General features: G+C 37.4%; 1 protein-coding gene across 1 annotated transcript; it reads left to right on the forward strand.

The window, feature by feature from the left end:
- The first annotated feature begins 849 nt into the window (after nucleotides 1-849).
- On the forward strand, nucleotides 850-11,908 carry LOC125254046 (zinc transporter 1). Its single transcript, XM_048168413.1, has 4 exons — nucleotides 850-1,736; nucleotides 6,983-7,515; nucleotides 8,639-8,866; nucleotides 10,658-11,908. Exons 2-4 carry the CDS (start codon nucleotides 6,987-6,989, stop codon nucleotides 11,368-11,370), a joined length of 1,470 nt encoding a protein of 489 aa, XP_048024370.1. The 5' UTR covers nucleotides 850-1,736; nucleotides 6,983-6,986; the 3' UTR covers nucleotides 11,371-11,908.
- Nucleotides 11,909-12,922: the final 1,014 nt, after the last annotated feature.

Consider the following 12,922-nt stretch of genomic DNA (forward strand, 5'->3'; position numbering starts at 1 on the left):
ATGACGGACGGATGGATGGATGGATGGATGGATGGATGGATGGATGGATGGATTGATGGGTGGATGAACAGTTGGATGGATGAACGGGTGGATAGATAGACTGATGGATGGAGGGAGAGAGGGATGACGGGTGGATGGATGGATGGATGGATGGGTAGACGGATGGATGGATTGGATGGATGGATGAACGGATGGATAGATTGACTGATAGATGGAGGGAGAGAGGGATGATGGACGGATGGATGGATGGACAGTTGGATGGATAGACTGATGGATGGAGGGAGAGAGGGATGACGGATGGATGGATGGATGGGTGGATAGATAGACTGATGGATGGAGGGAGAGAGGGATGACGGGTGGATGGATGGATGGATGGATGGGTAGACGGATGGATGGATTGGATGGATGGATGAACGGATGGATAGATTGACTGATAGATGGAGGGAGAGAGGGATGATGGACGGATGGATGGATGGACAGTTGGATGGATGAACGGGTGGATAGATAGACTGATGGATGGAGGGAGAGAGGGATGACGGATGGATGGATGGATGGGTGGATAGATAGACTGATGGATGGAGGGAGAGAGGGATGACGGACGGATGGATGGGTGGATGAACAGTTGGATGGATGAACGGGTTGATAGACTGATGGATGGAGGGAGAGAGGGATGACGGATGGATGGATGGATGGATGGATGGATGGGTAGACGGATGGATGGATGGATGGATGGATTGATGGATGGATGGATGAACGGGTGGATAGATTGACTGATAGATGGAGGGAGAGAGGGATGACGGACGGACGGACGGACGGACGGACGGACGGACGGATGGATGGATGGATGGATGGATGGATGGATGAACTGGTGGATAGATAGACTGATGGATGGAGGGAGAGAGGGATGACGGACAGACTGATTGATGGATGAACAGACTGATAGATAGATAGATAGATAGATAGATAGATAGATAGATAGATAGATAGATAGATAGATAGATAGATAGATAGATAGCAATTTTTGATTGACAATTGAATTTGGTTCTGCTTCTACAATTTATAGGTAAATAATTAGACACAAATTTGTCGTTTCATCAAGAGAACAGGAGGTGCAAAAAATAAAGGATAAATGTTTATGGGAAACTGTACATTGTCCCCCTGTTAGTCATTAATATCTGCAGACTGATCAGAGTAACAGTTATTCAACACATTACTGATCAACCTGACATACATGATGTTAAATCTGGACTGTGACAACCACGAGCTCTCTGAGGTCAGAGTGTTTCCGCTCAGGTAAGAGCTCGTCCGCCGCAGTCCCGCTGTGTTTTGACTGTGTCCGGCTGTTGGTTTAGTGCTTTAAAGAGCCTCTCAGCTGTCAAACACTCAATGTGACGTGTTAGTTTTCGGCCTAGTGTTCTCTGCCAGATCTGTGTGGAGATTCCCTCAGGCACAGAGAGGGTTAAAAAGAGCCTTTCCATGTGAAATCCCTTCGTAGACGTTTTTTTCTACGCATCAGTTGGGGAGCTCTGAAAGCAAGCCGTGAGAAAATGAGGTGAAATCAGTGCAGAGAGAAGCACAGAAGTGAAGCGGCGGACTGAAGATCCTCACATGATAGTGCTTACAGACACATCCCTCTCCGGCGGTCACACACTCTCTCCACTGCACTGGGAACTTTGGGAACAGCATCCCATGCTGGTGTGAAGACTTTCTGTAGCACTCAGGACATCCTCAAACAGGTAAATACTGTTTTTACAAAATTGCACACCAGTTTTGAGTGATTAATGTTGTATTTTGACAATATTCCATTATTTAAATCATTCAATTAATAAACATTACGAGCTGTACCTCCATAACTTTAACAAACATTTAATTATACAATGTGCGTTATTTAAATGCATCAATGCACATTAAAATAGTTTTGAAGCTTGATTAAATTTTTGAGCAGTATTTTGTTCTATTTTTACCCAAATTATTGTGAGCATTATGGAGCGCTAAACTCTCACACACGATTTCCCAGAAGTGAGACGAATGAATAGGATAATGCAGGAAATCCCTAATATGGACATCCAGAGATCGCTGTATCTGAATAAAACAGATTTTGACTGAATAAACATGAAGAGAATAAACACGCCATTGCGACAGTATTATAATTTGTGTTCTTCAAGACATCTCGGGTATTTTCATCAGGATAATGTAGGCTATTTATAACGCAATGTTAATCGACATAGCCTTTATCACTATATATATATATTTATTTATATATTTTGACTGACAGCATTATGTACTTATTTCAAAATTTCTATTTCTATAGATATTACCATATATCGCTATTGGTAATTCTTTTGGCCACGATAACCATGTAGTGAAAAAATCTGATATTGGCACAGCTAATATATTTAGTAATGAAGGCGGAAAGTAGTTCCTCACAAAAGAACATTTCATTGTTCTTTCCTTTTTATTTAAACACTCGTGCCGTCAAGCTGTTGTATAAATGCAATATCACACTCGTAGCCGTGCGATATGGCTGCATATCAGCACGCTGTGATTACCTACGACCGAATCACAGCCGTGCTGATATGCAGCCATATGGCATGGCTACTAGTGTGATATTGTTCATTTCCAAAACTAGTAATGAATTAATGTTGAGTTGCTTCATTGAAACGCATTGTAATATGTATTATGAGAGAGAGAGATCGCCTGAGCGAGTGTGTTACCTGCATCTAGCTGATATTCTTCAGGTCAATCTTATATTCATAATCGCAAAATCAGTTTAAATGTTCGCTGAGGAAAGCTATATATTTATCTTTGTCTTTGTCCTTTAAACATCTAAGGGGATTTCCCATGACAGCGCTAATCAATGTATTTGTCAGTTGCGTCTCGTAAGATGTTGTTTAAAGTAAAAACAGCGGTAACACTTTCTATGAAGACCATGCTTATAATGAATTAGCTCCATTGATATATTTATTTATAAGCAAGTATTACTATTTTATAAACATATATATATATATAAAGACTTATTAAGACCTATACTGCATTATAAGAACAGTTATATTTACATTTATATTATATATTTAATTATACGTCATCCATTTGCTTTTTCACTGCTCATGTTCATAATCCATTATACACTGATTTATAAGTATTAATTAGTCAGTCGAATGCAACCTGCATTGCAATAATATTCATATATTATAGTTACGACTTTTCACATTTATTTCTGTCAAATTAGTGAATATATTGTTAATAGCTGTGTTGTTCTTAAAATACTTATTGTAATAATAGTTACTAATCTCTATAAATGCATCATTGATGGCTAAAAGTAAAGTGAAAATACAGGATGCAATTTTTCTAAATCAAATAGTAAGAAATAATTTTAAGTTGCTTACTTGTAAATCTAATTAATGAAAAGTAGTCAGAAATCCCCAGAAATCATTAATATAAACAGTTGAAAAAAAATGTTTTTTTTTTTTGTTTTTTTTTAATGTTACATACTTGCAAAACCCTGCAAAAATATTTTAAAGTATAATTTCAAACTGCTGTAAGCAATATCATGCATATGGCTGAGGAGATATGGATTTTAACAATTTAAAATGACCATCCATGCTAAGCCATTAAAGACATAATTAATAACTAATTGGTACAGCAAACTAGTGTCTCTGGAACTATTTTATATTTGATCATTTTTATATCAGTGAATAATGGATTATGGTCATGCACATTGAAAAAGCAAATGCATGGCTTATAAATAATTATAAAAACAAAATTAATGTATCTATAACTGTTCTTATAATGCAGTATAGGTCTTATGAGGCTTTATAAATATATTTATAGAATAGTAATACTTATAACTAAGTATAAATGGGCCTATAAGTCATAAGTATGGTCTTCATAGAAAGTGTTACCAAAGCAACTTCTATGTTTCAGTCGATTTCAATATAAAAGTCTTCGCTACTGACTGACTCACTCATTAAGACAGTCTTTGCCGCCATCTAATGATGTATTAATGTAACTTTCACTGTCAAAATCACTTATTTCTCAATACTAAAAAATACAGCATGCTATTTATATAAAATATTATTTATTGAACAATAATATTTAAATTAACAATAGCCATTATAACAGTAGGCTATAAGAAGTAAAATAGGAAATAAACACAAGCATACAATTCAGTCAAATGTACAAAAGCAGCGCTCTAGTTAGTGCAGGATTTAATTTCAATGTAAATATAAAGTTATGAAACTTAATATAGCCCTTAAGCCAAATCGATTAGCTCTGGAACAAGTAATATATTAATAAGACCAAAGATTGCCTGTTTGATATACCCAAAACGAATTATACCTCATGTTTAAACACTATCTACATAAGAGCCAGCTGCAAATTCCCGAAGGACTGCCTGAGATGAAGCTGTTCTCTGCGGGTACATGAGCTCTGAACAGTCACACTGACGGCCTGGACCTCGCAGCATATAGGCTGAAAGATCTTTCCAGCGATATATATATGTGTGCATAATTTTTTGATTAAAATGAACAAAAAGTAAACTAAGTGCAAATGTGGGGTAAAGCATGAATGCATTAAATTGCCATGAAAATAATATATATATTTTTTTTTCATATTGAACTTCTGATCTGTTAAGCAGTGTATAAAGCCAACAGCTTATTAGTGCAAGTTAATATAAGTGTTAATACCTAGACATGTTTAAGCCAGCGTAAAAGCATTACTGTCTCTCCATTCAAGCTATAAGCACATAATGATTAAAGCCGCATTGGCTTTTTTCCCTGCTGGACCTTCACTTGCTGCTTATTGTCGTGCAGCTGAAGTAGGGTTTGGAGCGCATCCAGAAAGAGCATTCCATTGATTTTTACAGACTGAAGTCCTGATAGAGGTCATAGCAACGGAGACACATCTTTGAAACTTAGTATTCATGTCGACTCTGTGCTGTTTGTACTCTGTTTCACTTACAACAACAATCTCCTCTACATTTTACACAATTCTCACATTGATCAGTGTGAAGTGGAGAACATCAGGATATCAATCTACCATTGATTTAACCGGGGGCGTCGCTAGACCATTTTATATGAAAGCTTGTTTCTGCCATGGAATAAAAAATTTAAAAAAAGGTATTTTTTATCTCACAATTCTGACTTTTTTCCTTGCAATTAACATCTCACATCTACAAACCCGATTCCAAAAAAGTTGGGACACTGTACAAATTGTGAATAAAAACAGAATGCCATGATGTGGAAGTTTCAAATTTCAATATTTTATTCAGAATACAACATAGATGACATGGGTGAAAGATCTGGACTGCAGGCTGGCCATTTCAGTACTCGGATCCTTCTTCTACGCAGCCATGATGTTGTAATTGATGCAGTATGTGGTCTGGCATTGTCATGTTGGAAAATGCAAGGTCTTCCCTGAAAGAGACGATGTCTGGAAGGGAGCATATGTTGTTCTAGGACTTGGATATACCTTTCAGCATTGATGGTGCCTTTCCAGATGTGTAAGCTGCCCATGCCACACGCACTCATGCAACCCCATACCATCAGAGATGCAGGCTTCTGAACTGAGCGCTGATAACAACTTGGGTTGTCCTTGTCCTCTTTAGTCCCAGTTTTCCAAAAAGATCAAATTTTGATTCGTCTGACCACAGAACAGTTTTCCACTTTGCCACAGTCCATTTTAAATGAGCCTTGGCCCAGAGAAAACGCCTGCGCTTCTGGATCATGTTTAGATATGGCTTCTTTTTTGACCTATACAGTTTTAGCCGGCAACGGTGAATGGCACGGTGGATTGTGTTCACCGACAATGTTTTCTGGAAGTATTCCTGAGCCCATGTTGTGATTTCCATTACAGTAGCATTCCTGTATGTGACGCAGTGCCGTCTAAGGGCCCGAAGATCACGGGCATCCAGTATGGTTTTCCGGCCTTGACCCTTACACACAGAGATTGTTCCAGATTCTCTGAATCTTTGGATGATATTATGCACTGTAGATGATGATAACTTCAAACTCTTTGCAATTTTTCTCTGAGAAACTCCTTTCTGATATTGCTCCACTATTTTTGGCCGCAGCATTGGGGGAATTGGTGATCCTCTGCCCATCTTGACTTCTGAGAGACACTGCCACTCTGAGAGGCTCTTTTTATACCCAATCATGTTGCCAATTGACCTAATAAGTTGCAAATTGGTCCTCCATTGTTCCTTATATGTACATTTAACTTTTCCGGCCTCTTATTGCTACCTGTCCCAACTTTTTTGGAATGTGTAGTTCTCATGAAATCCAAAATGAGCCAATATTTGGCATGACATTTCAAAATGTCTCACTCTCAACATTTGATATGTTATCTATATTCTATTGTGAATAAAATATAAGTTTATGAGATTTGTAAATTATTGCATTCCTTTTTTATTCACAATTTGTACAGTGTCCCAACGTTTTTGGAATCAGGTTTATAATATTAATGAAATAAAGGCCACTTAAAGGGTTAGTTCACCCAAAAATGAAAATAATGTCATTTATTACTCATCCTCATGTCGTTATACACCTGTAAGACCTTCGCTCATCTTCAGAACACAAGATATTGTTGATGAAATCCGATGGCTTAGTGAGGCCTTCATTGAGAGCAAAGCCATTCAAACTCTCAAGGTCCATAAAGGTACTAAAAACATATTTAAATCAGTTCATGTGAGTACAGTGGTTCAATCTTAATATTATAAAGCAACAAGAATACTTTTTGTGTGGCAAAAAAAATGACTTTTCAACAATATCTATATGGGCTGATTTCAAAACACTGCTTTATGAATCTTTTGTTTCGAATTAGTGATTCGGATCTCCTATCAAATGGTTATACTGCGACTTTGGTGCTCCAATTCACTGATTCAATTCGTAAAGCTCTGAAGCAGTGTTTTGAAATCGGTATAAAAGTATAATATTTCCATAATAACGTTTACTTGGTTCACATATCATTGATTGTTATTGTACAGGTCAATGGCGAGGATATCGACTCATAAGTGCATGCTGGTCTTGACCTTGACCTTCCTGGTCTGTGAGATTGTGGTCGGCCGAATCTGCAGATCCCTACTGATCGCGGTGGACAGCTTCCACACGCTCTATGTCTTCATACATTTGTCTCTATCCGCATTAAAGCATCATCCTAATTCTACCTCCACCACCACTGGTTCCTCCCTTCCAAACATCTCCGCTTCTGAAGGCCCGAGTCCTCTGTACGATGAGCAGCACTACAGAAGGATGCGTCTCGAGCCGTTTGGCATCCTGATCTCAGCTCTGTTAATGGCGTCTCAGTGCGTCTCCATTAGTCTGGAGATTCTCACTCACCTCGTGCAGCCAGAAGCCATTCAACACCCACTCTTGTCTATTGTGGTTGGAGGAGTTAGTCTGTTATTCAATATACTCGTGTTGGCCTGGAGAAGGAAGAGCAGCGGGATGGATGAAGCTGCTGATGGGATCAACAAGTGCCTGATGCGAAACGACCCTCATTCTACATCAGAAAGCAAAGGTATGTTTGAATAGAATCATTTATTTTTGGTCAGTCACATTTAAAATTTGCATAAACCCCGCCCCCGAGAACACGCAACAAAGGGGGCGGGACCATGTTGGGCTGCTTTAGAGAAGAGGAAGAGTTGTTGTAGTAGAGTGTTGTTGTCATGCTGTCATTTTACGCTGGACTGCTTCACAAACGAGGGTCAATTCAACACTGGATTTGCACAAGAGATTAACATGACGACACATGCTTGAATCAACTCCACAGCAACTACATCAATTTATCCACTAACCATTCAGAAACATCTAAAAGTTGTAACTTCTTCCTGAGTCTCTCCATCAGTGTCGACTCCGGTTTGAACAATGTAAGGCTGAACACCGTTACTGACAATCCTCATTTTGGCTGCGTGAGATTCTCCAGCTTTGTTGTTGTTGAGCTGTTAAAGCTCCGCCCTCTTCTGAAAAGGGGGCCGGTAGCAGCTCATTTGCATTTAAAGGGACACACACAAAATCAGTGTGTTTTTGCTCACACCCAAATAGGGGCAAATTTGACAAGCTATAATAAATGATCTGTGGGGTATTTTGGGGACACCAGAGACTTATATTACATCTTGTGAAAAGGGGCATTATAGGTCTCCTTTAAACAAAGACAATTTTAATTGCTTACAGGTTTTTAACAATGTTCATTCTTATCGTTGAAATTGAAAATGGCCCTCCAGCTTAAAGAGCTACAAGATACACTTAGTTGCAATATTATTCAAATAGAAGGTCATTCAACTTCACGGCAAAACCAAAGTTGGAAATATGCTTTGATGCCAAACTTTTCTGCTTAATGTCTTCATGTTGGTTCTAAATTCACTCAAAATACAAACCAAAAGCCATAAATCACCAGAGACCCGAATGTAAAAATGAAAACATTTAGTTGAAGGGATGATCAGTTGTGCAGTGATGAGAATGTGTCTGTAATGGATAATGTAATCTTGCATTCCTTTAGTGAGACAGTAAACGAAGGACCATGCAATGGCTCCACTTTGTGACCCAAAGTTTCTGGTGTTTTGTGCCTCTGTGTTTTATTAAGATCAGTGAAGTTAAGGGTCTGCTGCTACATAATGGCTGTGATGATGATCACTGTGTTGTAGAAAGCGCTCTCCAGGACGACGCACTGATGTTCTGCAACCCTGAAGCTTCTAGTGTTTTGGATCCAGATCAAGGCTCTCAGGACGGCTCTTCTGAGTTACCAAACCTCAGCGTCATTAAACCAGTTTCTGAGTCCAATTCCGGGATCGGTGAAAGTTCTCAGGAAATCATTCAGCCTGCAGAGCAACTTCCAGAAGAACCTCATCACTCCACCTGCACCGAACACTCTGGTGAGAGTAACAACACATCTGAATTTTATGTCATGTTAATTTAAGAAGATATGTTTTTGAAAGAAGTCTGTTATGCTTGCCAAGTTGTATTTATTTGATCAAAAACATCTAAATCAGTAATATTGTGAAATATTATTTCAATTTAAAATAGCTGGGTTTTTTTTTAACTCGTAATTGTGAGCTATAAAGTCAGAATTGTGAGATATAAACACAGTTGTGAGATATACAGTCAGAATTTATAACTCTCAATTCTGACTTTATATCTCGCAATTCGGACTTTATCTCACAATTCGGACTTTAAATTTCGCAAGTCGGACTTTAAATCTTGCAATTCTGACTTTATAACTCGCAATTCTGACTTTATATCTCGCAATTCAGACTTTAAATTTTGCAATTCTGACTTTATATCACACAATTCTGACTTTATAACTCTCAATTCTGACTTTATATCTCGCAATTCGGACTTTATCTCACAATTCGGACTTTATCTCGCAATTCGGACTTTAAATTTCGCAAGTCGGACTTTAAATCTTGCAATTCTGACTTTATATCTCGCAATTCTGACTTTATAACTCGCAATTCTGACTTTATATCTCGCAAGTTGGACTTTAAATCTTGCAATTCTGACTTTATATCTCGCAATTCTGACTTTATAATTCGCAATTCTGACTTTATATCTTGCAATTCGAACTTTATATCTTGCAATTCTGACTTTATATCTCGCAATTCGGACTTTAAATTTTGCAATTCTGACTTTATATCTTGCAGTTCTGACTTTATATCACACAATTCGGACTTTATATCTCGCAATTTGGACTTTATATCTCGCAATTCTGACTTTAAATCTCGCAATTCTGACTTTATCTCACAATTCGGACTTTAAATTTCGCAAGTCGGACTTTATATCTCGCAATTCTGTCTTTATATCTCGCAATTCTGACTTTATAACTCGCAATTCTGACTTTATATCTCACAATTCTGACTTTATAACTCGCAATTCTGACTTTAAATCTCGCAATTCTGACTTTATCTCACAATTCGAACTTTAAATTTCGCAAGTCGGACTTTAAATTTCGCAAGTCGGACTTTAAATTTCGCAAGTCGGACTTTAAATTTCGCAAGTCGGACTTTAAATTTCGCAAGTCGGACTTTAAATTTCGCAAGTCGGACTTTAAATTTCGCAAGTCGGACTTTAAATTTCGCAAGTCGGACTTTATATCTCGCAAGTCGGACTTTATATCTCGCAAGTCGGACTTTATATCTCGCAAGTCGGACTTTATAACTCGCAATTTGGACTTTAAATCTCGCAAGTCGGACTTTAAATCTCGCAAGTCGGACTTTAAATCTTGCAATTCTGACTTTATATCTCACAATTCTGACTTTATAACTCGCAATTTGGACTTTAAATCTCACAATTCGGACTTAAAATCTTGCAATTTGGACTATATCTCGCAATTCTGACTTTATAAACTCCAATTCTGAGGAAAAAGTCAGAACTGTGAGATATAAACTCGCAATTGCAAGAAAAAAAGTCTGAATTGTGAGATAAAGTCGAAATGACTATTATTTTTTTATTTCATGGCGGAAACAAGCTTCCATACATTACAACTATTTTAAACTGTAATAATATTTCACAGTTTTACTGTTTTTACTGCATTTTTATTCAATTAAATGCAGCCTTGCTGAGCAAGGGACTACTGTCAAATGTTTTACAAATCGTATTATTCCAAACTTTTGACATTTACGATGATACCATATAAAACACCAATTTATTTGGCTTTAACCTGACAGTTTCCCAGTGTATCCCTAAAGGATCCAGGTTTAGAAGACTGCAGCTCGGCTCCATCAGTGTGGTCCAGGACCTTCTGTGTTCAGTGCTCATTGTGACTAACGGTCTGGTTCTCCTGCTCTCTGAAGCGCACTGCCATCGGCCTCACTCGGACTGTCATCTCCTGGTCTATATGGACGCAGGTTTCTCCACAGTGGGTGTGCTGGTGCTGTTATCCACGGCCCTGCCGAAGCTGCACCGCTATGGGCTGCTGGTTCTCCAGGCGCCGCCGCTGCATCTCTCCGTCGGTCAGGTGCGGCTTTGCCTCAGTGAAGTGCCGGGCGTGTTGTCGGTTCACGAGCTGCACGTGTGGCAGCTGTCAGACGCGCTGATGGTGGCGTCGCTGCACGTGCACTGTCCTGACGGGCTGAGCGCAGCAGAGTGCGACGATCTCATGGCGAGGGTCAAAGCAGTGCTGGCCACTTTTGGCATCGAGCACTGCACCGTGCAGCCCGAGTTCCTCGCCTCGGACGGTTCGGGAGCAGTGCGGTCAGTCTGCAGCTTCTGCTGCGGGCAGGAGTGTGCGGAGAAGCTCTGCTGCTCACCGCAGGGGGATGATCCCCATATTCCCAAGACGGGGAGTCCTGTCTGTGTCCAGGAGGAGAAACCCTGCTCTCCAGCGCCACCGTGTGTTGATGAGATCAGAGATGTGATTATTGAGAACACGTACCTGTGATTGAACAAGGTTGTTGTTATTTTTGTGAACTGACAGCCTGTAATTACTGTACATGATGAGACTCCAGCAATAAACATTTTTAATAAATGCAAAATTAGTTGAGTTTATCACTACGGAGACTAAACACTGGTTTATTCAGAACTAAAGCACTGAGGAGAGGATCATAACAAAATAATTTCTAAATCTGTAACAAGTAAAGCCAACTGCAGCTGTCATATTTGATACACAAGGCCTCCAAATGATCAACGTGATCAAAACTTGACTGAAAAACCTGTTGCACACAATCTGCTACATCATGCCTTCTGTTGTCTGATTCATAGTTTAGTCTTTTTAGCAACTAAAAGTCCTTTTAGTTTACAAATGCTTTTGGTTCATGTGTTTTTTTGCTGTTAAATCCTTGACTTTTATGAAGTAAACATAAGAGTAACTTTTATTTTGTCAGTAGGCTAATATTTCAAGTAGTGCTGTCAAACGATTAATCATGATTAATCGCATCCAAAATAAAGGTTTTTGTGTTTACATAATATATATGTGTGTAGCCTACTGTCTATATGTATTATGTATATATAAATACACACATATGCATGTATATATTTAAGAAAATGTATACATGTGTATATATAATGTATATAATTTATATTATATATAAACATAAAATATATTTATATATAAAATAAATTTTGTTAAATATATACATAATATACACAGTACACACATATATTATGTAAACACAAAAACTTGAATCGATTAATCGTTTGACAGCACTAAATTCAAGATGAACACTTACTGGACTGAAGAAACTGAGGTTTATTTGATTATCCATACATCATTTATTAGATATATCATGTTGAAATGTGAGTATTAAATATAATCATCAGGATATTAAGGAAGGTTTATTTGTTCATCTCTCAATCATTGAATAGCATTATATGTTTTAAAACTACAGAGCTTTGATAACAAAACTAAGCATTAAATATCATCTTACTAAGACATATTATTGGCAGATGACTGATATTTATATGCATTTTATGTCACTACTGTGATAAATATCTTATTGATTCACATTGCAAGCATCAGAATATCCTTCTTTATTTCATATGTCAGGCTATATATATATATATATATATATATATATATATATATATATATATATATATATATATATATATATATATATATATATGTATGTATATGTATGTATATATATATATATATGTATGTATATATATATATATATATATATATATATATATATATATATATATATATATATATATATATATATATATGTATATATATATATATATGTATATATATATATAATTTTATAATATGCTTCAATATACTGTATTTTATCAAGTTTAGTATGGGTTTGTATTTTGCATAAATGGATGGCATGTGTTTTTACATAAGAAATCCCTTCATAAACATATAACTGCCCCTTAAAATAAATTCCAGGATGCAAGTAAATTTCTCACTACCAATGAAGCTCACAGGATTGTACTTTTGAAGCATTTACACTCTTGTGGAGTTTGAAACACTGAGCAAAATA

This window comes from Megalobrama amblycephala, linkage group LG19 (genome assembly GCF_018812025.1).
Source record: "Megalobrama amblycephala isolate DHTTF-2021 linkage group LG19, ASM1881202v1, whole genome shotgun sequence".
Lineage (NCBI taxonomy): Eukaryota > Metazoa > Chordata > Actinopteri > Cypriniformes > Xenocyprididae > Megalobrama > Megalobrama amblycephala.